This window comes from Columba livia, chromosome 4 (assembly GCF_036013475.1).
Source record: "Columba livia isolate bColLiv1 breed racing homer chromosome 4, bColLiv1.pat.W.v2, whole genome shotgun sequence".
NCBI lineage: Eukaryota > Metazoa > Chordata > Aves > Columbiformes > Columbidae > Columba > Columba livia.
The window spans coordinates 73,440,482-73,467,667 of record NC_088605.1 but is presented as its reverse complement, the minus strand read 5'-3'; the positions used below and the strand labels follow the sequence as shown (position 1 = coordinate 73,467,667).

At 40.7% G+C, this 27,186-nt stretch overlaps 2 protein-coding genes across 18 annotated transcripts in view; one reads left to right on the top strand and one right to left on the bottom strand.

Moving 5' to 3' along the window:
- Positions 1-27,186, top strand: part of NFKB1 (nuclear factor kappa B subunit 1) — a 56,712-nt gene that overhangs the window by 28,343 nt on the left and 1,183 nt on the right. For all 4 annotated transcript variants that reach the window (XM_021283046.2, XM_065062825.1, XM_065062828.1 and 1 more), the window contains exons 6-23: positions 2,884-3,032; positions 4,569-4,732; positions 5,244-5,402; positions 7,298-7,402; positions 9,295-9,386; positions 9,868-10,006; positions 12,471-12,593; positions 13,469-13,558; positions 14,112-14,300; positions 16,590-16,731; positions 19,740-19,854; positions 21,869-22,070; positions 23,671-23,840; positions 24,424-24,526; positions 25,379-25,503; positions 26,275-26,341; positions 26,675-26,847; positions 26,983-27,160. In XM_021283046.2, the coding sequence (XP_021138721.2) occupies positions 2,884-3,032; positions 4,569-4,732; positions 5,244-5,402; positions 7,298-7,402; positions 9,295-9,386; positions 9,868-10,006; positions 12,471-12,593; positions 13,469-13,558; positions 14,112-14,300; positions 16,590-16,731; positions 19,740-19,854; positions 21,869-22,070; positions 23,671-23,840; positions 24,424-24,526; positions 25,379-25,503; positions 26,275-26,341; positions 26,675-26,847; positions 26,983-27,160 (2,485 nt within the window). The remainder of the gene's footprint in view (positions 1-2,883; positions 3,033-4,568; positions 4,733-5,243; positions 5,403-7,297; positions 7,403-9,294; positions 9,387-9,867; positions 10,007-12,470; positions 12,594-13,468; positions 13,559-14,111; positions 14,301-16,589; positions 16,732-19,739; positions 19,855-21,868; positions 22,071-23,670; positions 23,841-24,423; positions 24,527-25,378; positions 25,504-26,274; positions 26,342-26,674; positions 26,848-26,982; positions 27,161-27,186) is intronic.
- Positions 23,483-27,186, bottom strand: part of MANBA (mannosidase beta) — a 55,013-nt gene continuing 51,309 nt past the window's right edge. For 11 of the 14 annotated variants that reach the window (XM_065062842.1, XM_065062832.1, XM_065062829.1 and 8 more), the window contains one exon: positions 23,483-27,142. The gene's annotated coding sequence lies outside the window, so the exon portion shown is untranslated. The remainder of the gene's footprint in view (positions 27,143-27,186) is intronic. The other 3 variants (XM_065062839.1, XM_065062837.1, XM_065062835.1) reach the window with 2 other exon arrangements.

Below are 27,186 nucleotides of genomic sequence, written 5' to 3'. Positions count from 1 at the left end.
GGGATTTTTGTAGTTGCTGGCTTTGTAGGTTTGCCACGGTCCTTTCCATCATTTGCTTTCTGTTGACCAGTTGCTTTCACTTCTTGCTTGTAAGAATAACTAGAAAAAAACATCTTTGAAGTAGGAAAATGTTCTTGTAAAGTTTTTTAAAGTTTCAGAAACTATAAAATAATTGTCTGGGGTCTGAATTGCAAGAGGATGTGAAATAACTGAAAAAACTTTAAACTCTTGTTTTGAAATTGACTCAATTTCAGGTTCACAGCGTCCTTTTAATCTCTCCGACAGATCTCTCAAACAGAAACAGCAGATAAATGTGAGCCTGCAGCTTTCTAACTTTATCAGATTAGATCAATCGAATGCTGCTTCAGTACAGGATGTAATCAAGTATTACAGCTATGCTCTTCCCAGGAACTCCTGATTTTCTTTTTTCTCCCCTATCTTTAATTTGGTGTTCAATAGCTACTTTTTCAGATCACAGCTCTGATTTTGAGCAGTACAGCACCCACATGCTGTCTCCCTCTTATGTTGAGTATGTGTTTTTGTGTCAACACCGGAATCCTTAAATTTCTCTAGATATTGAGCATTGTAATACGCTGTCTACCTTTTGACAGTGTTTAAGTTCTTACGTAAAAGGTGATACTGATTTGTATATCTTGGTGCCAGAATAAATTTTAAGTTATTTTGATGTTGTGGTGTCAGTAATTCAAGGACATCAAGAAATTATTTCAGACTTAATTGGTGGTAAACAAGAATATTTAACCACTCAGGCTGTGTTGCTGGGCACTGAGATAACCTGGGTGTCTCACAATAAGGTAGGAAATCTGTCTATATGAAATATAGGTACGAAACAGTTCAGGGACATTGTGTACCCTTTGCAGTGTAGGACATCAGGCTGGATGACAATAGTCCTTTTTTGACTTATGACCTATATAAGCGGTTACGTTTTAGGAACTCTTTTGTTTTTCCCCTCAGAGAGACTACAGAGATCATGCTGAGCTGAGTAACAGGGGGAGATTGCAATCTGGTTACCGCTGCACTTACATGTTCTGCTTTCAGAGGCTGGAAAGTCCTTGACGTGCAGCAGTCCTACCTACAGTTTCACTGTGGTTTCTACAGCTGATGAAGGATTGTCTTGAACTTTTCTGATGTGATACTAGAACATGCATATTACTCATAATGAATATAATGCTGTAGATGTGCTGGGAACTTTATAACAGGGAAAGACTTTAGTGAGGGATAAAATGAAAAAAAAAAATTAAAAGTCCTTCTCTTGAAAAGTTAATTGTAGTCATGGTGGTGACATGTAGCATCAAATGCGGTCATTCTTATTTTCAGATGACTTTCTGTAATTACATAGGTATCTCTGTGTTTTCTCACTGCTGGTAGATGGTGGAAACAGTAAAGCAGTGATTACTCTGCATCTCTGTATAGTTTTAGTCCAGAAGGGATTACAGTTTGGAAACAGGAGAGCAGCCTGAGTACCTCATGTTTTGTATTTTAGAAACTGCCGCTTGTAAAATGTGCATTAATACAGCATTAAATGGTTAAATACCAGGCAGTGAGTAATGAGAGGACTTTTGCACACCTGTTCCTCCTGGAGCAGCTTTTCCATAGTGAAGATTTGTTTTGCTTTTAGCAGTGGATGGGAAGATGGAGAAGGGCACGCGTTATACGTATGCAGAGTATTTCAGCTGTGATGGAATGGATTCAAGAGAGGGGTTAACTGGAGTGAAGGAATCTAGCAAGACTTAGCAACACGGTGAAATCCTGGCAATCCCTGGTTATCAGCATTTTATCAACAATATAACCTTTAAGTATTCAGTTCATCACTGATTCATCACTTTAATGTTTATCGTGATCCTTTAATACCTTGGTTGATTAGATCTATAAGCTGCTCTAATACAAAGAACTTTGCCCAAGGCAAATTAGAAGAAAAATTAGAAGAGGCAGGGAAAAACCCCAACATTGATAAAAGGATTAATTAAGTGAATTGGAAGGGAAGGTAATGTTATGTTTGCTTTTTAAAAGTGGGGTATATTTATATTCAGCATAATTCAAAAGTGATGCATAGTTGGTAACTGACTTCAAGAGTATTACTTGTGAGGACAGAAAGTTCTAAATAATATACATAAAGCAAGTAACTTACCAATACGATATGTTGTTAGTAATTTTAGGTTTGGTTTTGAGGCATTACTTGACATCATGATTTTAGAAGCTATTAAAAAATGATTGGTGATCAGAAATTATAACGGGGAGCAAAAGCTTTGTAGTCCTACAGAACTGGCTGTACTAGGGCACCCAATTTACCACAGTTCCAGTCCTGCAAAATCTTAGGTAGGGATTTAGCATATATCCTCATATACACTTAAGGGGAGTATTTGCTGTATTGAGTAATATGTGTTGATGTAACATATTGACTTAAAAAAACACCTATGCATATAGAATTAATTCACTTTAATATCTCTACCTGAAGGGTCATTGTAATGACACCAAAATGTTTAACATGTAGAAACGTTTACTGTGAATCCAGGGTACTAATTGAAGTTTAAGGACAGCAACATGGAGTAACTGGCCAGAATGTAAAACTGAGATTCATGATTTGGGAAACAGAAGATTGCTTTCCTTTAGCTTTGTTTCATTTCTTAACTTGTTAGGTCACTGCTCCATCCATATGTATGTCAAGATTAACTACAAAAAAAGTGTTGGCTTTTCTTTGTGGTGATCTGGTACAGTTAGTTTGTCATTTGTATTTTGTGAGGAAAGGCATACACATTTCTCCTATGTAAGTTTGATTGTACTTAGCTGACAGAAAATACTCAACGGGAATAATTACTTTTTCCATTAAAAAAAAAAAAATCCCACTTTTTTAATATTTATTTACAGATCTGCAATTATGTTGGACCTGCAAAAGTAATCGTCCAGTTAGTTACTAATGGAAAATACGTCCACTTACATGCTCACAGCTTAGTGGGTAAATTTTGTGAAGATGGAGTATGCACTGTTAATGCAGGACCTAAAGATATGGTTGTGGGGTAAGTCTGTCAACTCATTTGTAAAGCTGAGCTAAGGAAGAGAGAACAAAGTATAAACACTGTAAAAAGCAATACAAAACTACTACTAAGAGGCAGCTAAGTGAAGCAATAGTCTTGCCACTCTGATCTCAGTCTTTTTTTGTATCTTAAATAGTAAAATAAATGGGGTTTCTTTTTAGCTTTGTAGAATTTGCCCCAAGCAAGCTAAATAAATTTAAGCAAATAATTTTCACTTAAAATTTGTAGAGTTTCAGTCTCTTGGCGTGCAGTCCAAATTTGTATTGTAAGCCCGTTCTTTAAAATCCTAAGTAGTTTTGATCAAAGAGCGGGGACTGTACAATTAGTGAAGAAAAGCTTTTGTTACGATTTTGATCAATATTTTACTTTTGCTGAAGTCTGCCAATAGGAATATAGTGAAGATAAAAGCATTAAGAAAATAGGGTTAGTATATTTGGAATTAATGCAAGACATGTATAAACTTGAATACTCCTAAATGAGTCAAACTTGTAAAGTTTAAAGCAGTAAGATTATAGTGAAATTGTAGTTGGTCTGTTCTTGTTTAATTTAAAAGAATAATTGGTTATATCAGTAAATGGAGCTGAGGCTCATGTCTACGTTTTCAGGCTTAGATCAGGTTTCATGCTGGCTGTGAGCTTTAGTTCTGTGATCTCAAGAATGTCTTTGTTGGTGAAAAAGATGAAGCTTAAAAAGCTGAGAAGGTTGGGAGAGAGAGATTCTTTTAAAGTGTAACTTTTGATGTCCAAGCCCAGTGCACTAACTTTACCAAGCACAACAATTTAAATAACTTTATTTGAAATGCTCCTTTTCATCTTGAAAAGTTTGGCTCATTTCCTAACCTGTCTTGTTTTTCATCAGATGTTTAGAAACAGCTTTTCTATCCTTAATTGACCCACAAGAAAGTTGGGTTATTTTCTTGTTTTCATACTTCCAGATCCAATTGATTTTCTTAAATGTGCCAGGAGATGTTTACTAAAGCTGATCTTGTATTATGGAAGTTGTCGTTCAAATAGAAACCTGAAGTACCTTGCTGAATGTCCAGAGCCTTGCTTTTAACATTTCCTTTGGAAAATGTTGCACTGTTTGTAGCTTCTTAGCCTGCTTTCCAAATCATTTTGAGTGGATTGAGCTTATTCAGAGCAGTTATTCTGCACAACAGCCATATAGAGTGACACCTGAATGTCACTGCCAAGACAGAGCAGAGTGTGACAACCACATTTTCAGGTGTTTTGTAAGTTGCTTCCAGTCCAAGTCTGAAACCTCATAGATATCTACTTATGTCATGGGAAAATCCCATGCACCCATACAATTGCTGCCATATAATGGTGCACGTTCTGTATGTTTTGCAAGCTTGGCTGAATTTTTCTTGCTGGAAAATATGCCCTCAAGAATTAATAGTGTCTATAGAGTCCTTCCATTGACTTCAGTTGTGTAGCTGCCTCTCGTAGGAGAGGGACTGCCTGCTGCAGGTTGACGTAAAGCGTTACGAAAATATTTCCCTCCATCAAAATTCAACAGGTTTGCAAATCTTGGAATACTTCATGTCACAAAGAAGAAAGTGTTTGAAACTCTGGAAGCACGCATGATAGACGCTTGCAAAAAGGGATACAACCCAGGACTCCTGGTGCATCCTGAACTTGGCTATCTGCAGGCAGATGCGTGTGGAGACAGACAGCTAACGGGTACGTAGTAATGATGGCCTGGTTTTAATAGTCCTTTTACTAAAAACAGGTTTAGCTTCTGAAAACATGGATTCTTAGCCACAAAAAGGCTGGAAAGATAGGAAAACACCCTATGGCTGTGTGGTTTAAGAGGTGGTGTGTTGTTGCCATTGTCTAGGGAATCTGAAAGAAAGTCTTTGCTGTCAACATACACGTGAGAATGGAGCACCTTTGTCCTTTCTGCAACCTTTATAAATTGAGAGTAGAAAAGAGTAATTTTCTCTTTGTCTTTTAATTACGGACCTTATCCTGAATAAAATCTGATGCACACGCTGCAAGGTGAATGCAGTGTTTTGTGAACAGCTGTTCCTCTCTGCTTAAAAAGAGAGAAGCCAATGGATACTAAACGGAAAGGAAAACATTTCCTTGGTATTGGTGCCTTTTGGTAATGATGTTTGGAAAACACACTTTCTCTTTCGTTATGGGTTCCTTGTCCCTTGTGCTGATTCATCTGTCTACTTATCGGTTCCAGAACGAGAAAGAGAAATTATTCGTCAGGCAGCCGTACAACAGACTAAAGAAATGGATCTCAGTGTGGTGCGTCTTATGTTTACAGCCTTTCTCCCTGACAGTAATGGTAGTTTCACGCGGAAACTCGATCCTGTTATATCAGATGCAATATATGACAGCAGTAAGTATATTTGGCTTTAATTACTTTTTTAATAAGGGGTAAGCTTTTGTACATATAAGAATGATATATAGATATTGCTATACATAGACTCATCTAGCACTGCTGCTTGCCTCGTATTTGGTCAATAACAAGTAAGTAGCTTGTAGATAATTGGCCCCATGTCTGTCCAAGTACACATGGTATCATTCTGGTTTATAATAGATGGTGAGGTGATGTAAGCCATAAAGGAAGATTTTCTTTTGCTGTTAGCATGTTTAATCCTGCCGCTTTTATTATGAGGGTTTTGTAAATTCTTGTGATATTCCTAAGAAGTGCTTGAATTTTGCAGAATTTTCAGTCGCTATGACAAAGGCACACAAGATGTGAGGAAAAGATTACCCTGCGTCAATCTTGGTTGAGAATTTGCCACCTTTTAGTTTTGCTGGCCATCTGCTTGGCCTTGTTTCATGAGACTAACACAACCAGGGTTCCCAGTCCATTTCCTTTAGACCTGTCAGAATTTTTTATGCTTCTGTTACATCCCTCTGTCTTTTTCCTAAGTGAATCTTTCCACTTCATTTTTTCCCTTGTGCTTTTTGATGATACCGACCCTGTTCTGCTGCCCGAGTTTTCCTCTCTGTAGCTGTGAATTATCATGTTCCTGATACTTATTCTGTGATGACTCTGAAAAAGTACTTTTTTTTTCTTTGCACAACAGTCTTGTCTATATCATCACTTTTTAAGGACAAAGTCTAGGTGAAAAGGTATTAAACACAACTGTTCTAATACTGTTCTAATTTTGCATATATTCACTGAGTGAAAAAAGTGATATCTGCTGTTCTTGTGGCACACATGACCTGCATTTTCTGGATGAGAGAACAGTCTTTTCATCTGGAGGCTGAGGTGATTTACCAAGCAGTGTCTTAAAGCAATCTTCATTTTCATTAGAAACAGTTGCAGATTCCGTTTGTTTTCATTACTCATCTCACACTTGCATAATGACAGAGTGTTTGTAAAGCAAAGAGGAGAAATGAAGTATCAACAGAGGTAGAGAGTGTACCAAACCATACATGCAAAATTAGTTGAAGTTATCCCATCTTCCTGAGTCTGACCATCAAAATTTTTGCTTCAACCAGATGAACAGAGGGGGAATTTTTCATGCATGTTTCTGCTGGTTTAAGTTGCTTCCTAGATGTCAATTATAGTTGCTGAGCTCCCAAGGTGAATTCTTGATTGTTAATTCCAAAAGATTTTTCTTGGCTTTTGTTTTTTTTTCTAATACTCTTCATTGGCACCATTCGAACCCCTTCCACAGAGCAGACACACCTTGTGGTAGCAGAACTGTCTATCACAACTGCTTTTACTTATCAGATGATAGTTCTGTCTTGAGGACCATTGGGTGCCCACTGATGCCTCTGCTAAGATCTGTGGAGGTGGGCTTTTTGATCTCCGTCCTGTGAGTTGGCCAAGGACTGACAATGCTTTCAAATAACCCACAGCGTACAGCAAAGAATTGCATATTGCTTTGAAATAGTGAGAGACAGGGAGCAGCTCTCAGGAGTGTTGCCCTGTCAAGAAAGAAGGGAAGAAACAATTATGTTTTCTTGTCACAAAGTTAGTACTAGTGCAGAGTGCTAGATGCACTTCACTGCTGTGCTGCTTTACTAGTGCAGTAGCTGTGCTGGAAAGGCCAGGGTGTGATTTTATAGTTCGCTTAGAGGATACAAGATTATGTCTTTCAGATTAAAAACTGTTGATTTTTTTCATGTTTGAAAAAACATAGACAAATTTAAGTAGGTTGTATTGGAGGCTTGTCTTTCTCTTGTATTTCTGTGTTTTGTGCTTGTTTGTTTTGTGGGGTTTTTTTTAAATCTAAAGCTATTATAAAGGTGTTTTTTAATCTTTCATTTCAATAGAAGCTCCCAATGCCTCCAACCTAAAAATTGTAAGAATGGACAGAACAGCAGGGTGTGTAACAGGAGGGGAAGAGATTTACCTTCTCTGTGACAAGGTTCAGAAAGGTAAGAGTCCTGAGTATTCTAAGGCACAGCGGGGTGTTGATCTGGAGTACACATGAAGCCTGCTGTGCTGCCTTAGTGTTCTCCCACTCCAGTAGCGCAGCAGGATTTGTAAGCACTCAGCCTTTCTGGAAGTCAGGCCAGCAGTCCAGAAAATTAATAAATCAAAATAGTCTGTTGCAAAGCAAATTCAGCTTGTGTTGCCTCCAGTGGTCATCTTTGTTCCTAAATGTCTGCCCTTACCCATGTTCTGGGGGTTTTTTTGTGGGTGGTGGGTCCTGGGTGATGTTTGAGTCCATTAAGTAACACCTGCTCTGAGTTATTCTGAAGTTTCTGATTTATTATTAAGTTTCTGATTATAAAAAGTGTGAACATTCTCTGTTAACTACCAATGGGAACTGAATGTGTTCAGCACTGCTGTTAGTAACTTAATTTTTATGTATATACTAATAGTAGAGGTTACTCAGTGTAAACAGATACTTCTCACAGACTCATTTTGGTAATCTGCTCATGGCTCTGAATGTGTCGAGATGGGGCAGAGTGGGTTTGGATGCTTTGTTTTTGGATAGGAAGATAATGATTAATGCAGTTGGTTGTAGTATTTGGGCTGAACTAAAAATAAAAAATAGGAGTGAAGGAAATCCTTTGCACTTTTCAGCTATGGGTAGTACCTGGGACTCCCTGGAGTAGGTTGGGTGGTGGAGTGGGTGCCTTGTTCTCACCTGTTTGAAATCGGTCCCTGCACACGTTGCTAAAATCACAGTGGCATTCTCTCTTAATATAGGCTGTCCTTTTCCACCTCTCTTTTTTGCAAATGTTCTTCTAACACTTAGGAAACTGAGAGGGCTTGTCAAAAAAAATGGTGTTTGATTAGAAGTGTATATACCCTCTACTATCAGGAGAACTGAGATGAAACATAACTCTTGTGCATTAAATAAACAAATAAATGTCTGACTCAGTGGAAGCCCTGAGGTGGGGTTTCCCCTCAGCCGGGTCGGGGTTTCCCCTGACCTCATTACTCTCAGAAACCTCCTGCCTGAAGGAACTTGAGCATGAAGGACAGCAGGGCTGGAAGTGGTGGTTCACAGTCTTGAGACTAGCAGGTGGCGGATCAGAACAAGCTGTCTGTCTGTCCTAAAAGCCTGTCCTGCATCAGTCACCCTAAGAGAGAAAACGCTTTTTCTAAATTGTTTTTCTCACCAGGAGTGCTGGGAAAGGAACATGCTAGTGTGATATTCCCCAGCTTCTCCTAAAAAATACAAATAAATAAATACAAAGAGAACCAAAGAAAATCTGTTTGGAGGAGCAGAAGCCAAATCGCGTGTTTCTGGCCTGTGTTTGTTTGGGGGACGCGTGATCTCCGCTGCCATGCAGCCCGTTCACACCCTTCTGTCTCTGAGCTGCAGCTCCAAGTGGCACTCTGCCAGCCGCAAGCGGAACTTGAGCTGTGGCACTTCAGGTTTTGCTACAGTTTTTTGAACTGAAACTGTTGGAGGAGATAGGGTGGTTTCTGCATTTCATGCGTCAGGTTCTCCCCTCCCTATATGTTTGTTCCAAATAAAGCTCCTCTGGAATGTTTTATAGCCCTAGAATAGGAAGAGGTAGTGAACCTAGTTCTCCTTTTACTGCTCAGTAAGTAGAGAACAACTTCAGTGAAGTCAGTAGAATTAGGCTGATCTAAAATTGATACACAAATGGGTTAATTGTGCTATTTGCATCAAATGGCTAAAGATAATTCATGTATTATTCATGTAATACTATCATCCAGCCAAAACGTAACTGTGTTGTTTTCCATCTGAAGTACATTTAGCCAAAGGTTAAACAAATGCACAAACATCCCAAAGGTTAAACAAATGCACAAACATCCCAAAGAGTGTTTCTTTCACTCTTCACAGATGATATTCAAATACGTTTCTATGAAGAGGATGAGAATGGAGGTATGTGGGAAGGCTTTGGAGACTTTTCTCCTACAGATGTACATAGGCAGGTAAGTAATAGCTTTTGTCATTTGTTTATGATTTTTCTCATCTCTATAAAGTAGGATTATATTATAACTAGTAAACCAGGTGAAAGCATCTGTATTCTATACTACCTTCTTCTTTTGTTGGTTACTTCCTATTAACAGTAGTTTTAACTGTTCTGTAAAGACGTACATTAGGTAAGTAGGCAAGTTAGGAATACAGTGCAAGGAAATTGGGAGACAGACCCATTGCTTTAACATGCACCGGTGTAAACTGGCACAGGGTATGTAAAGAATACGTTGCATGGCAGTTCTGTCTTTCCCAAAAGGCTTTAGGACTCAAACTCAAAAGTGCAACTGAAAATTGAACTTGAAGTTTTTTATTGTAGCAGCCTTTTGCTAAGAATTTTTGCCTCCAAGGCTGTGAACCAGCTCCTACAGATGTAAAAGCAGAGTTGTCAAAACCCATGCTCCATGACAGATGTGCTTATCATTGTTTCCTTCACAGTTTGCTATTGTGTTCAAAACACCCAAGTATCGAGATGTCAATATCACAAAGCCAGCATCTGTATTTGTACAACTGCGGAGGAAATCTGATCTAGAAACAAGCGAACCAAAGCCTTTTCTCTACTATCCAGAAATCAAAGGTAATTCATTAAACCTGTTTTATATGTTGGAAACAGAAACTGCAGGGTCTCTAGGAATTATTTTAATAAGACAGGACTTGTTGGATGAGGGATTATTTTTGTAGTTGTTATTTTTAGAAAACAGTGTATTTGCCTCCTTGTTTTGAGCAGAGCTAATATGAATAGCGGTGGCTCTGTAATGGGTTTGTAGATTGGTTGTTGCACTGGCAGGCAGTAAATCCGTGAGTATTTTCTTGGTGAGGTTTACTCCCTGCGAGTTTCCTGTACGCGTGTGTGCCTGTCCTTACAGAGGGTGGCACTCCCTTCCTCTGAGTTCCTGCAAAACAATATCTGAGGACGTTTTACTGTCAGTACTTTCAGGTGAAACCTTAAACCAAAGACTGGTTGGTATCTGGTGGAAAAAGGTCATATTTTGCAGTTCTCTTCTGTTACCATCATGCCTCACCATTTCACTGATGATTCTGAATTTTCCAGTTGCCTGTACTAGTTAAGTAAGCCAAAACCACTTCTTGCGAGAGCAGGGAAAGTGCTGTTTCAGTCTCTTGTGTCAAAATGTTAGTCACTGAGCAGAAGTAGATTAGTTGGCATCTAGAAGTTTAGATGACATTAAAGAAGTTTAATTACATTAAATTATTAAGTTAATAATTTAATTAATAGTTGGCATTAAAGAAGTTTAACTAGTAACAGATCTGTCCCCTTTGAAGTCTGCATTTAAAATTATTGATGTGAATGGCAGCAGCAATCATGGTTTTAAATATCAATGATGTTAATGAAATGGAAATGCCTTGAGGCCCAAGACAGAATTGCTGTGTCATTGTACTAAGACAATAGTCTTTCTGCCTGACAGTTTAACTGCCTGCAAGTTAAGTCCTAATCTTGCACATTTTCAGGGCCTAATTTAGAGCTGTGTTGAAATCAATACCCTGTCAAACTCTGGGAAATATGTGTGCATCAGTGGTCACGGACTGAGGACAGCTGAGGAGAGAGGGGTGGTGGTTGGTGTCCAAGTGAATCTACCCCTATTATGATAAATAGCAGAAAGCTTGCATTCACAAAAACTTGGAGCTCCTGGAGGATTTTGTATCTGTAACGATTCCAGAAATCTCTTGCACCAGTTTTATGGAAAGTGAAGCATAAAACTGCAGAGCAAAGTTGCCAGATTTGAAGCAAACCTCTTTTGTGTGCTTCTTAATGGAATAAAACGAATTCAATATAATTACGTGCATTTTTGGATCCCCTACACAACCTAATCATGAAATCACCGTTTAGGGCCATTTTTTCCCCTTGTTGCAAGTGTTCACACAAACAGACGTGTATGTGGACTTTTTCTGTTTGTTTCTCTGACTAGATTGCTCTCTAGAGCTTTGTCTCCTGGGCAGTGTGAGTATGCCTGGGGCACGCATGCACACATACTTAGAGGTCATGTATGCCTGCAAGTAATGCACTTGGACTTTCCAGTATCCTGTTTCATGTATTCAGCTATCTCATATGATGCACTGACCAATGTGCCTGTGCATGAAATTACTTTTTGTAATACGGCTGTTGAAAGCTACTAGTTTAATGAAAGAAGGATATTTTGTTCTTTCCTTGACAGTTCTTCTGGATTTTAACCCTATGATGTTTGTATCTCTACTTTTTAGCTCTTGTCATGACACTTCCATTTTCTCCAGTCGCTGGGATAATTCTTTTAAATTTCTGTGTTTTGCTTTCCAAGGGGGCTAAGTATTATTTTGTACTTACACTATAAAATATTTAGACTTTTTTTCTACTTTTGCTCAGCATGGTTTGAAAGTATTACGTCCTGCCTGAAAATAAGCTATCTTTATTCTGATGGCTTTTCTGATAATTTAAGTAAATAATTTCAAGCAAACATTGTTGTTACCACTTCTTGTCATCCTTGCACTTACACAAAAGCTCAAAGGGCGCTGCAGGTACTCTGCACTGTTGGAAAGCAAAGTGCCTTGTGATTTGCTGACCCTTTGATAAGGGCCCATTGCTGAAATTCAGTTTTCTTAGTAGAAGATCTTGTGCTTATATTCCCCAAAGGCAAATTTTCTTGAACAAGTTTGTGGTTCGGGGCATTTTTGCTGGTTTATGACTTGGTTTAGACGTAGAAGAATTGGGGACCACTGATTTCCAGGGCTCTAAGTGCATGAGACACTTTTGAAGGAAACTCTGAGCCTCCTAAGATGTGTCTGCACATTTCCCTCCCAGTCTGAGCACAAGGCACCTCACATAACCGAAGAGATCACACTAGTTTGTTTCTTACAGGAATTCTCACTGCCCCTTATATAAAAAGTTGTTGTGTTATTTGGAGCCCAAAGAGTGTTAACTCTTCCACAGCACTCTGCATTTTCCTTTATAAACCAGTAAACTTTAGTAATGGTTTATGTATGCACATCCTGTTCAGTGTGTGGCCACCAGTAAGAGTGACTCCTTATCCCGTCTATTCCTTCTAACCCAGATAAAGAAGAAGTGCAAAGGAAACGACAGAAGCTCATGCCGAACTTCTCCGATGGCTATGGTGGTGGCAGCGGTGCAGGAGGTGGTGGCATGTATGGAGGGGGTGGTGGCGGTGCTGGCTCTGGTAAGACAGCAGTTTTGGGCAGGGAGGGGAAGGGGCTCTCCTTTGAGAGCAGGACAGGTGTTTATTCAGATTTTTAATAATGTGAGGAGGATTTAATCTCCTAGGTAGATCAGACCTGACTCTCTGTCTTAATACCAGTGTTACTCATTTCAAGTCAAGCATATCCTTGTTTTCTAAATATTTCATCAGCTCCTTTGCATTTCTGCTTGGATATAAGGCTCTTGGTGACTTTTATTTCTCATTCTTGAAGCTTTTAGTCACAGTCCCTTTGTAGTCAAGGGAGTCTGAGTCAGGAATACATCATACCTTAGCTTTCTTGGTCCCTGGGGCCTCGAGGGCACTGAAATTCAAGAGACAGCTCAGCTAAGTACCATCTTGGGTGTTTAAACAGGTTCTTAATTATTTCTGGGACCAGGAGTGGAATTTGGCAAACTTACCCTGTTAGTGCAAAGAACTATTAAAAAATTTGAGATACTATGTACTAAATTTTCTACTGTGCTCTGTTGAAGCCAGAGCATATGTAAGATGCAGGATCGTAAGAGAATTGCTTTGATTCTTGCAGCAGAGCATTAAAAACCTGTAGATCAGCAAATGTCATCTGAACCACAGTACCTTTGTGACCTTATTACATTTGTGTGGTCTTACTGATGTTGGGATAGTGTCACTAGCCAACTATCTAGAATTTCTTTGGATTTTTGAAGCAGTGGGGTAGAGTTCACCTTCAGCCTGATAAATTTATTTTAATCAGATGGAATAAAACAGAAGGTATGTAGAAAACAGAGTTTCAGTTCTTCAGGTTCAGTGTTCTTCCAGATGGTGTTTTCATTCCTTTCAGGTGTAATTGTATTAATTCTTAATCCTTTTGCTTTCTTTAGGGTTCAGTTATCCTTCATATGGATACTCTGCGTTTGGAGGGATGCATTTCCACCCTGGCACAACAAAGTCTAATGCTGGAATGAAACATGGTAAGGGTAAAAATGTTGTTCTTGTAACAGTTGCACCATCTTTATATTCTTCTACAGTATAAGCTGAAGTCTGATACTACACAGTAGCCCAGAGAAGTAGCATTAAAGTCAATGGAAAATATTGGGTTAATAATAAGGGCGTTCTTGGCTACATAAAACAGAGAAGTCATTTCAGATCTGGATGTTGCATGCTCTGTAGTTATTTCCAAAGTCTCAGGGATGAATTTGTTGTCTGAATAATTTTGCTACATTTCCTGAGAATACTGCAGATTTGCATTCTTGTACCACAGAATGTAAGGTTTATGTGTTGTTATATGTAAAAGTTTATCTTTAAAGCAGAGACTGTCAAAAACATCACTTTAGAGCGAGTTACATTGCTATTGTCTGTCCATATGCATTGTCATCTGGAGTACTATGAGTGTTTAATGATAACACCTATGTCAAAGTAAATGTTTGTACTGGGTCCTTCAGGATTTGGTTTTCACCAGTTGCTTTTATCGTGCATAAAAACCCCATGGTATTGGACACTAATGATACTTATTTTTGTTTGAAGAACTATCAAATAGCACAGCTGATCAAGATGGGAAGAGTTCTGATAAGCAAAGTGACAAATGGGACACAAAACATGAAATGAAAATGGAAAATCTGGAGAAGAACGAGTGCAGAACCTCTGGTGAAAATGAGGAGGATGCTGCTGCTTCCTGTAAAACTGAAGTAAATGAAGCAGATTGCCGGTGGCAGGGTAAGTGAACAAGTACATGTATTTAGGCAAAGCTGGTGTTAAAGGCCTGTAAACTCCATAACCGTCTGCTTGCTGTTTTCAAAACATGGAGGAAATGGGAGGGATTCCATTCCCCGTACATAGTTCTGTAAATAATCTTCTACCTTTGTACTGCCACAATTTAAATTTATCTGTTCCCGTGTGAGACATACGCAGTAAAATAACACTGTTGGGTAGCAAAGTCTTATACATCAAACTGGTGAACAGAAGGGGAGGAAGGCAAAAGTAGTAAGTAGAAATGGTTTAGCAGCAGAGTTGTGAAATATATGAAGACTACAAATCGCCCTTTCCCAGACAGTAAGATTTCCTTTCCATTAATTATTTTTAAAAATAGTTAATTGTCCCTTTTTTAAAAGGATTTGAGTAATCATACTTCTCATAGTATTAAAAAAACAGCAGTTGGACTAGAGAGACGTGGTAGTGGTAGGAATTGAGCAGGAAAGAATTTTTAGTTCTTTTACCAAGTGCTATATGATCTAGACCACTTTAATTCTCTCCTTGGTCAGGGAAAGGACGAGTTATCTTGTGCGTATCAGCCTGGTGTGACACTTGCTATTAACAGCACTGTGTTAATAACAGAAACTGTGACCTGGGAAATCAAAGTTGCATAGTAGTTGTGAAAACCTCCAAGGTGTAGCTTCTTGTGATCTGAGAAACAGATGCTCCTCCTAAGAAAAGCTGAAGAACTTGCTTTTGCAGTTCTGGTTGTGATTCAGAGAGCAGAATCTCTTGCTGTTATGTGAAGAAATAACTATGTCCACTCTAGCAGTCGCCAAGGAGTAATCTGGATTGTTGACCTGGTTTCTGAGTAATGAACGTTGTAGGCAAGAAGTTGACAGTTTCTTTATCTATTATAATGACAGGAAAAGAAGCAATTTGAAGCTCTGGATTATATGCAGAATAGATGCAGAAGAACAGGTGCTATGAAATAGCTACTGCAGGCTAGGACATTTGGAGATTAGACTAAAAGATGCTATCTCTTAGTATTTTGAAGGATATATTTTCTGTCTGCTTGATATGGGAAACCAGGGAGGTTCAGCATCAAGTTTTTTATCTTTGGAAATGTCTATAATGAGAAAAGACTAAATTGCTTAACACTCTTTCCCTGAATATCCTGAACATAGCAACCATTTAATGCTATTATTTGGTGTGAAGAGGTAAATAGCAAATATGAATGTATTGGCATATAGTATTGGAACCACAGTGATATATTGGCTGGAGCAATAAGATTCATGGGTAGCTGAGCAGGTCTCTGGCTTACAGAAATGATATGTTTATCAGGGATACGCTTCTGAGCCAGTGTAAGTGCCTGGTTTTGTGTAGCTGGAAATCCTGGGCATTCTCTCCCTTTGTGTGTTTTAAATGGCAAAGTCTATTTTACTTGTTTGCTCTTAGTAATTTCTAACCTTACAAGGTTTTATAGAAACTTGAAACTATTCAAAATACAGGCTGGTTTCAGATGATACTGCTTCCCAGAATTACATCTGTGGTTTGAAAGTTCATCTGTTTCATTTTCACTAGTTTCTTGCTGATAGGGAACCACAAAGGTATTGACAGAGCAGCTTGAGTGACTTTTATCTGCAAATGAGTTTCTTTCCTTCTCTTTCTCCCTTTGGCCTCCCCACCATGCCAAATTCTGATTTTTGAAATCTCAGTGGTTGTACATTTTATAAATCTAAAATTAGGATGCTACAAATACTAAGCATGGTAAACACTGGAATGTTTTAACCAGGTGATTTGAGTCGGAAAGAGGGCACAAAGCCTTGTATTTATTCCACAGCTTTTCTGTGAGTTTCTGTGCGATATTAGATGGGTCACTTAGGCTTCTTGTGCCTCAGTTTCCTCAAGCCTAAACTACTCAGCACTGCATGGGAGGTTTTCTTAAGTGCGTTATGGACAAGAGTCCTTAAATGTCACTTGCACTAAGCAGGTCCAAGTCCCTGCTCCTTTCGTCTCATTACACATCAATGCAATTAATTCGGTGCCATTCAAACTAAAGGTAGCTTCCAGGGTTTGACTGTTCTCCGCATTCCTGCAGCCTAAGTGCTCATCATGCACCTAGTTTTTCTTCCAAAGGACTCGTTCCCTCTATCCTTACCTCTCAGGAGTAATTAGCAACCTGTCTCAGTGACTCAGTGAATAATGCTTGGTGGTCTGCACTTTGGATTTCTTTGGCAGCACAAATGCCTGTCAAAAGAAAGTGATGTTGCGAGGAAAACAACCGAATGAAGACAAAGTTTTGTGTTGCAGATGGTCTGTTCCTGGAGAAGGCCATGCAGCTTGCCAAGCGTCACTGCAATGCTCTCTTTGATTATGCTGTAACTGGAGATGTGAAGATGCTGTTGGCGGTTCAGCGCCATCTCACTGTTGTCCAGGACGATAATGGAGACAAGTAAGTTGGCCTATTCTTACTGGGCCGAAAGTCATGTTTTTGGTGGCAGAATGGTGTAGTGAATTTGTTCTGTCCCCTGTGCGTGATGATCATGAATTGCAGCACTGCTCTAATCAAGTAAATATCGTTCTCTGGTGTACTATTTGGTAGAAATACAACTGCAACTGAGAGATTTTTGTTGCATTTGCTGAAAACTCACACCACAATGTTCATTGATCCAGTAACTGTCAGAAAGCAATCTGATCGTTGAGGGTGTGTTGAGCTAGTTGCGAGTTTGTTTGCTTTTTCTTTTTACTTAAAATCTTGCCTGAGCATGAAGCGCTGTGCTTGCACAGTGACACACAGTTGATGGGCATCCTCAGCTTTGTGCTGAAGGAGTGTGCCCTGCTTTTTATTCCATGCAAGTCCTTCATAGGAAGCTTTAAGTTACAGATGCATAGGGAGACGTGGAAGCAAAGGCTGGAGGGTCCATGCTGCTTTTCTCCCAATGACACCAAGTTCTTCCTAGAGGGTGGTATTTTGCTCTTACATCTGTCCTATACTGTTGTTTTCCAAGTTATTGCTTGGATGTTTGTGGCAGACCTGGGTGCTAATATTTACTCATCGGTCCTTCAATAATGTGAGCTGGAGTAGAAATCCATTTTGTTCCTCTACAGCTCTGGAGATTCTGTGGTATTCAGAGAGTGAAATACAGTGGGGAACTAATGATTAGTAGTCATTTAAAAGCAAATTCAGTGGAAGTGGCTGTGAACACGTGCAAAGATGATCTCTTGAGTAAGCCAGTGACATTACCATATTCTCACCTTTTAGCTGGCAGGCTTTGGGCAGGCCCTGTGCAATCACTTATGTTTCCTTAAATGGCAGTATTTTGTACAGCAGAAGCCGCATAAGCCTTAAGGCATCCATCTAGATGGAAAATTTCCCGTGATTGAGACCTGCTGTCCCACTGTTCACTTAACCCTGTGAGACACTACTACGTTCACTTCACTTCCAGTGAAAACAAGTCTCAGATTACTGATAGAGGAGTGCAAAATCAGAGACACTCGCTTTGCTTCCAAGTTGGCAACTGATGTCTGCTGCAAGGAAAGCAGGGACATGAACACGGCAGGGGCGAGCAACAAAATCTGCGAGCACTTTGGACAATGCGGCTCCTGTGTTTTGAAAACCAACAAAAAAAGCGGAGGCTAAAGGAGTATTGAGCAAGTAGGACCTGCATTTAAATATCAATAAGGTGCCCCACAGATCTGGACTTGCCAGGGCATTTCAACAAAGTCAAAACACTTTTCAAAATGATGATAGATAGTTGTTTTCATCCTTTGCCTTTCCCCTGGGATGGATTTTAGTTTGTGAGCATGTAATGCATCTAAATTACTCTGCAGCTTTTTAATGAAGTTTTGTTGACTGTCTTCCAGCGCTCTCGCAGGAGCTGCTGCTTTTTTTTCTTTTTAAAAAGTCAGAATTCATAAACCAATTTCCCTAATTTTCACTTTCATCATTAAAATGATATGGCAAAAACTGTAAAATCTGTGATTAGTGTATATTTACTGCGGGCACTCAGTAACGCCAACTGTTACTCCATTCATATCAATACCATAAGCCCGATGTTGTTCCAACACTCTGCCTCCACAGCGGTGCTGAAATGCATTTTTTTGGACATAGAACTGTTCAAGAAATGGAATTGGCTTCACTTTCATGGTCTAGCCAGCGTGTCTTTACAGCATCACATGTAGTGGCAGGGTAAAATCAAGATACTTGCTACAGGAAAGAGAATTAAAGGCCGGAGAAGAGCAAATTTCTTTCTGTAGCGAGATTTGGAATTGAAATGTCAGCATGATAGAGTATAATAAGAAGCATCTACCAGAGAGCAAAGGAGCAGGTATTTTATGGTAGTGGTGGGACTGTTTGAACAACACAGGAGACTTAAGGAGGGAAAGTGCCATGGTACTGCCTGTGGCAGCGTCCAGAACCAATAAAACACGCCTTTGGAAGGTGAGTTTGGTTTAGAAATTGTGTTTTTTCTCTTTTTCAAGTATCTTCTGGTTTTGAGTGCTCTCAGTCTCAATTTCAAGATGACTCTGTGCCCCTAATGGCAAGGAACTGCTTTTTATTTTCTGATGCAAGTGTAGGTCTGAGTATACCCAGGTATTCCTGGAGCAGCACAACAAACACCCCACGTGTGCTCTGTCGATACGGAGTGTCAGCAGCAATACGCTCAAGAGACGAGTCTAGAAGTTGCCACAGGAGAGCTTGGCAAGAAATGAAGTCTCAATGGAACAAACCAACTCCAGCTCTGTTGGAGAAGGGTGATGGGCTTTACAACCTGCTTTTTTCCTGCTTTTACAAGTCCAGCCGCTCCTGGTTCTGGCGAAGAGCACGGGAAAGGCCACTGCATTAACCTGGTACAAGTGGCGAAACGTCTTGCTGTGCAGGGTCATTCGTGTCTCAAAGCAGGTTTTTCCTTTGCATTGACATCTCTGGCCACTGCTGCAAATCCTGTGGCAGTTAGTCACCGAGCCCGAGTCCTTACTCATTCTTCTGTTTGAAAACGAAGAAAAGAAAAACCCACAGATCTGGGGAAACCCCCAAGGGAAAATTTGCTTTGGTGGCAGAGAGGCCTGTGGAAATTCTGAAGGAAGGTTTTGACAGTAAGAGCTGTTCGTGTGCTGCAGAATTGAACACATGAAAAAAACCAAAACGGCAAAGAATCTGGGGATTTCAAAGAACTTCTGAAACAATTATTTTGTGCTACAAAGTTTGTATTTATTAGACTAGTAGTTAAGTTGTGCTCAGTACCAGCAAAAGCCATTCCAAGTCTGCTTTTGTGATGGAAGGCTTAAACAGTTCTCTTCTGACTGGCTTTTTTTAATGTTGGGGTTCATTTTAGGTGCTGATATTTACTAATAGTCAAGTGTTTATAACGGTTAGATTTCAGTCAGATCTATAGTAAAACCTTATTTTTTTAATAAATTTGAAAATAGCGTGAAGTTATTAATCTGTTCTTGTTTCAGTGTCCTTCATTTAGCAATTATCCACCTTCATACTGAGCTGGTGAAAAACCTCTTGGAAGTGATTCGTGATCTGAATTCTAATGACATCATTAACATGAGAAATGACCTTTATCAGGTATGCTGGTGTGATTAACTGTTGTTGATTGTTCAGCCAACAGAAAAGAAAGTGCAGAACTTATTGTCTGTTTTATTTATCATCAATCCATTGGAACGAGCCCAGGTCAGACTGTAAGGCAGACAAGTTTAGACACACAATGACATATTCTAAGGTGGTGGAGGAGCAAGAGCATGTTTTCACGGGTTTAGTTCGTAACTTCCCTTGACATTAACAGAAACCTCTCCATGGGTTAATCGCAGAACAGGCCAAAAATACAAAATCCTTCTGTTCTTGTCATCGTTATTTGGCTCGTCTGTTGTTAAACCAGTGGTGTGGATTATCATGTGCCAACTTTGGGGTCTTGTGACCTTTCTAACATAGGCTAACTTGGGATCATGTGCCAGTTGCTGTGTCATCAGTTATCTGTAGGCACGTGGAAGCTGTAACAAACGATGCCTTTCCTCTGGTATTCATGCCCATCACATGAGCACCACAATTTCCCTTTCATTTCTAGATTCACATCATAACAAAACAAACAATCAAAACAACATCCCACTTTTAATTGCCAGGCACAATTCTGTCTCCTCAGCTTCAGCTGTGACGTAGTCTGAGGTTTTTGTATCATAACTCAGGCTTTAAAAAGAGCTGTGGAAACCTGCCTGGAAAAGAATCTCTTGTCAACTGTGTGCACCATTCAGTTGGCCCAAACGTAACCAGCTGGATGTTACGCGGCAGCGTTCCGACACTTGTGTTGTTTCTTTGGCTGGGAACGCTAAAGGCAGCATTTTATTCTACACAGGTTGTCCCAGAGGGTTTATTTTGACTTTTTTTGTCCTCTTTTGCATATCATTTTATGCTCATGTAAAGCAAGTTTGCAATATGGAAGCTGTTGAAAGCAAGCAGAAGATTCTCAATTGAATTCTGTAGCCTCTGTTTAACAGACACAGGAAGCAAAGCTGTGCTCCAGACAAGGACTAAATCTCTAACTACCAGGACCGCTACCTTCTACTTAATCCGTAAACCAATGGTGGGAGGGAATGTAAGCTTGGGCTAGAATTTTCCTTCTGTGCAGGTATTCTGAAAGCTGAATCGTACATGTACCCTATAGGTTCAGTAATTAATTGCAAATGTGTTGACAGATGTATTGACAAACACAAGTTTATTGCACAGAGCTGGATTTAGTCTTTTCATATAGTCCTCTGTTAGTATAAGGATAATAATATGGAATCATGTGCAATTTTTAGATTATTTTAGTGTTGGAAATCTGATTTCCCAAACCTTACTGGAATGCCTGACTGTTTAAGTACATACATTTCTGAGTTTGAGGAGTTGTACATGATTCTGTTCACTGGAAAGACTGTCGAGAAAGCCATATACAATTAGAAATACTGGAAGCCTCTTGGTCCGAGAGCCTCTCGGTGCTGCAGGTGTCTTTGCACAAAAATGGAAAATGTGCAAATAGAATCAGCTGGACACACTGTGTAAATGCACAGTCGTTCTGCACTTTGACAAATGCACAGAGCAACAAGATATTCTTCTTTTCTATGCTGAGTCGTTCTGGGGGACAAGGAAATCCCAAGCCCATGGCTGCGAGCACCCCGTGCGGGAGCAAAATCAGGACATAGCCGAGTGCCCAAGGCCAATTTGAGCAGGCTCTGGAAAGCACAGGTGCTCCCTCTGTGGCATAAACTCAGCCATGGGCAGCTGGTAGCGGGGTGACAGTGTCGTGGGGCACAGGGATCATCTCATTTCCCAAGTCCCTAGCCCCACAGTGCTCAAATAGGCAGGTCAGCCCCTGGCTCTGTAGAGCAGGCAGCAGCTTTGTTCCTCCCAAAGTCTGACGCTGACACTAGCAAGGCAGCTTTTATTTCCAGTAAGGAGAAACCCTGTTAGCAGTAGAAAAAAATGCACGCATGTGCGAGCTTTTCATTCCTGTCAGCTTGGAGCTGGAGGAACGTCTTCTCACAGTAGGAGCTTTTGTGGGTTTAAAAGATTTCTGCTGCTTATTTTCTCCTGGCTTTGTCCCTTGTAGACCCCCTTGCACCTGGCAGTGATCACCAAGCAGGCAGAGGTGGTAGAAGACTTGCTGAGGGCCGGAGCAGATGTCAGCCTTCTGGATCGCCATGGCAATTCCGTCTTACATTTAGCTGCTGCTGAAGGAGACGACAAGATTTTGAGTGTGCTCCTCAAGCACAAGAAGATCTTATCAATGGTTGACCTTTCCAACGGTGAAGGTATGGAAAGATAATGGCTGTATTTTACACACGTCCAGGACAAGCACACCTCAGTTCCTGCCAACATAGTGTTTTTACAATAGATACAGACCGTGGAAATAGCATCTTTCCCCATTTTGCACATGCCATCCTTGGCTTTTAGATGCCAAGAACACAGACATGTAGGTTTTGTGGTTATACAGAACATAAAGATTTGTAATGGCCATGTGACACAGTATGGATTTGAATTTTTGTTACTGTGTATTCTTTTTAATCTTAAAAAGATGTTCCTCTTGAGATACCTTGTGCAACCACTGTTGGAGGCCAGTATCTAGTGGAGTGCGTCAGGGGTCAGTACTGGGGCCAATATTATTCAATATATTCATTAACGATTTGGACGAGGGAATAGAGTGTACTATCAGCGAGTTTGCTGATGACACTAAGCTGGGAGGGGTGGCTGACACGCCAGAAGGCTGTGCTGCCATCCAGTGGGACCTGGACAGGCTGGAGAGTTGGGCGGGGAATAACCTGATGAAATTTAACAAGGGAAAGTGTAGAGTCCTGCATCTGGGCAGGAACAACCCCAGGTTCCAGTATAGGTTGGGAAATTACATATTAGAGAGCAGTGTAGGGGAAAGGGACTTGGGGGTCCTGGTGGACAACAGGATGACCATGAGCCAGCACTGTGCCCTTGTGGCCAGGAAGGCCAATGGTACCTGGGGTGTATTACAAGGGGAGTGGTCAGTAGATCGAGAGAGGTCCTCCTTCCCCTCTACTCCGCCCTGGTGAGACCACATCTGGAATATTGTGTCCAGTTCTGGGCCCCTCAGTTCCAGAAGGACAGGGAACTGCTGGAGAGGGTCCAGCGTAGGGCAATGAAGATGATTAAGGGAGTGGAGCACCTCCCTTATGAAAAAAGGCTGAGGGAGCTGGGGCTCTTTAGTTTGGAGAAGACGAGACTAAGGGGGGACCTTATTAATGTTTATAAATATATAAAGGGTGAGTGCCATGAGGACGGAGCCAGGCTCTTCTCAGTGGCAAACAATGATAGGACAAGGGGTAATGGGATCAAGCTGGAACACAAGAGGTTCCACTTAAATTTGAGAAGAAACTTCTTCTCAGTGAGGGTGGCAGAGCCTGGCCCAGGCTGCCCAGGGGGTTGTGGAGTCTCCTTCTGTGCAGACATTCAAAACCCACCTGGACATGTTCCTGTGCAACCTCACCTGGGCGTTCCTGCTCCAGCAGGGGGATTGGACTGGATGATCTTTTGAGGTTCCTTCCAATCCCAAACATACTGTGATACTCTCCTTTGAGGGCAAAAGATGCTCTAGGTGAGCTCTTTAGTTCCTGCCTTCTTTTCTACCTTGTAATTTGATTTTTTTTTTTCCCCATGCATGGCTTTGATGTGCCATGAATAACACAACTGCTTCCAATTTATGCATGAAGAATATTTTTATTAACACCAACTTTCAGTGTACAAGCAGGCAAAGTCAGTCCCGTCTGCTCAGGTAATTACAGTAACTCATTCTCATAGATGAGGCCACTTCAAAATTCATGACTCTGACATTTCCATATATTTCAAATATTAATGTACACGATGGATGGGTTTTGTGTTGTGTAGGTCTCAGCGCAATTCACATGGCGGTGATGGCAAACAGCATGTCCTGCCTCAAGCAGCTGATTGCTGCTGGTGTTAACGTCAATGCTCAGGAACAAAAATCTGGACGAACTGCATTGCATTTAGCTGTTGAACACGAGAACATCCCTTTGGCAGGCTGCCTTTTGCTTGAGGTAAGGGTGGAATTTCTTTCTCCCGGGTCTTTTCACTTACGTAATTTTAAAATCTTGAAAAATCCTCAAGTGCCTTAGAATGGAGGTATAAGGGTTTTCTCCTGTTTATTGACTTGCATACTTAAATTGGTATAAGGGCAAAATTATCGCTAATGCTGTTCATTACTACTTGTTCAGCACTACTGGTGAAACTTTTGCCCAAGTTGAGGAATCTAGTTTGTGACCCTGACATGACCGCGTATGCTGTGTTTAATTTGCACTGAGTAATCCCGGCAGCCATTAAAACTAGTCATGAACAAGTTAATCACTTTGTGAAGTGGAATGTGGATCCAGGTGTGCGTGGAGAGCTTGGTGTATGTACCCTTGCATATTTGTCTCATCTCCTTAACACCTTGATCCTCATGTGCTTAAGAGCTCCCGCGGCAGCTGCAGCTGGGGAGGAACGCGGCGCTGCGGGCCATTACTTTCTCATTCCTTCTTTTTGGACAGCACTTACGCAAACAGACAATGGTGCAATGTGAGTCTGCAGCTGTATTGTCTAGAGGAGTACCGCTTTTCTTTTTGTTGTTAAATACAAACTTAGGGCGATGCGGATGTGGACAGCACTACGTACGATGGGACAACTCCTCTGCACATAGCAGCTGGAAGGGGCTCTACAAAACTGGCAGCCGTCCTCAGAGCAGCAGGTATGAAAGGAAATACTTCTTTCACAGTGACAATTCCGGTTACAAGGCTGCAAGCAGAAAAGAAGGTGCCAGTGAACTTGCTTAATGAGCAGAAGATCAGATGTTAGAAACATGGAGGTTTGGTTTTTAGCAGTACCTACTTTCAGGTGCGCTGCTCTTTAGCACCATCTAATGGCTAAAAAAGCAAAATATGTTAGTAACAAAAAATCTCTCAGGCGCTCTTGGATGTCTTTTGACTATTTATTCTGTAGGTTTTTTGTAGCTGAAAAAGCAGAGGAGACCAGTTGGGATAAGCGTTGGGCTGCTTTAAAAACAAGAAAAAATAGGTCATTGAAACATGAGCTTGCTGGTGTCTCCCATTTCATATCACTGTGGAAGAGTTAGTTTTAAATATTTATTGGAACTTTTTTTCCAGTTGTATTTAGACCTGATTTTTCTCCTTCAAAACAGCCAGAGCAATAGGAGGCTTGGATTTCTGTGTGCCTGGTCTTTTACTAATCCTCACACTTTCAGTGAAACTACAAAAAGCAGCAGCGCACCATCGCTGTATCACATTTGTGCTGCGCTGTGTGAGCCGAGACTCAAAGTCAGTTTGTATGATCACGGCTCCTTCTTTGGGCCCTAACACCTGCTTGCCATTGTTTCCCTCTTTATAACAGAGCGTTGCATTATACAGGGATGTGACAGCATTTAAATTTAGTTGACTTGCTGACTTAATATAAAATGTAATTTAGCTTGAGTAGCTAAATTAGCAGATTTGCCATTCAGAACTTAGAATGCATATTTCAGATAGTGTTGAAAAGCCAACTTGAAGCCTTTTCTTAAGAATTTTTTTGCACACTTATTTTCCAGGTGCAGATCCTCACATTGAGAACTTCGAGCCATTGTTTGATCTAGATGATGTGAAAGATGATGAAGATGACGATGAAGGGATCGTGCCTGGAACAACACCGCTAGATATGGCGGCCAACTGTGAGGTATGTGGTCTGTTTTTTTCCTTTTGTTTTTTAATAATAAATGGATAGTTCAGCTCTCTCAGCCAACTCCTGCTACTAATTTGTCATCAGAAATTAAACTAGCTCAGCCACCAAAAAAAACCCACTGATCAGGCCCTTCTTGCAATAGTTGCATTACAGACTTCAATATGGAAAAGTATTTAGCTGGTTGGGCAGCTGGTGTCTGAAAGCACACCTTCAGAGTGAGACACTCTCTAGGGGGTTTTTTTGCTGCATGTTCTTCAGAATTGCAGACTGTGTGTGCAGGAAAAAACACACTCTGTGTCCTACCAGGCAGTGAATAGGCCACTTGGTCCGTGCCTTGGCAGCTGAGTGTGTGCAGTTGGTTTGGTGTAAGGTACAACCCGTCAGCATCTCTGAGCACAGGAGCTGCGGAGAGGTACCAGCTTTAGGGGGAAATCTAAGCCAGGCTTTGTTTTGAATTCCTGGTTGCAGACAGGCACTGACTCCTCACTCGGTGCTACTGCTGCTTACTGCAAAGACTTCCTCTGTATCTTGAAAACAGTTGCCAGGTGACTTAGTGAAAGGGCAAGGGGATTCACTTCTCAACATTTGTAACTCAAGCTTTGCATAAGTCTTCTACAGTAGCTTTAGTCACACTGATCCTGGGGACAGAAAAAAATGCCCATTTACAGATGCGATTAGGACTTCATAAAATACTACCGAGACTTATCAATATAGTGGATGCTAACCAGGTTTCTGCTAAATATTGACTTTAATGTATTCTCTTAGGTGTATGACATATTAAATGGCAAACCCTATGAGGCAACAGTGGTTTCAGAGGACTTACTGCCACAAGGTAACATCTCTAAAGACTTGACAATATCCCTCTAGTAACTGAGTACTGAAAATGCACTTGCAGAAGTCATTGTCCTGCGAGAGCTTGTACCTGAGATGGGGAGGGAGAAGAGGTTCCTTCCCCTCCACTCTTTCATAGAATGAGCGTGAGCCTGTTCAGAGGCGGGTGACAAGGACACAAAGGAGGACATGTTCAGTGCTACAGCAATATATTAGTAAACACTGGGATGGATGGACTCTAAAATACTCTTTAATTTGGCTTTGTTTCTGCTTAGAAATGAACTGTTGCATGATTTGTATAAATAATAAACTAACAGATTTCTCTCTTCCCCAGGGCATTTGAAAGAGCTGAATGAGAGTTCCAGAATGCAGCTTTGCAAACTACTGGAAGCACCTGATCCAGAGAAAAACTGGTCCACTCTAGCACAAAAACTGGGTCTTGGCATACTTAACAACGCCTTCAGGTTGAGCCCTTCCCCATCAAAAACTCTGCTAGATAACTACGAGGTAATGTGGCTGTAATGAGTTTTAAAGAACACACAGACACGCAGAGAATGTTGTTCTCCTGCCTGGTGAGACAGTGCAGCCCTCTGGTTTTAGCTGCTCCGCATGACAGCGAGCATCTGGTGTCTTCTCTTATAGGTTTCTGGTGGTACAGTTCAAGAGTTGATTGCTGCTTTGAAACAAATGGATCACACAGAAGCCATTGAAATAATTCGAAAAGCACTGTCCATCTCACACAGCCCATCTCAGCAGCAGGACAATACAGCGAAAGCTCTTCCGTTGTCATCGCCACCCACCTCTGCAAACAGAGAGACAGGTAAAACTGACAGCAAAACATCAAGA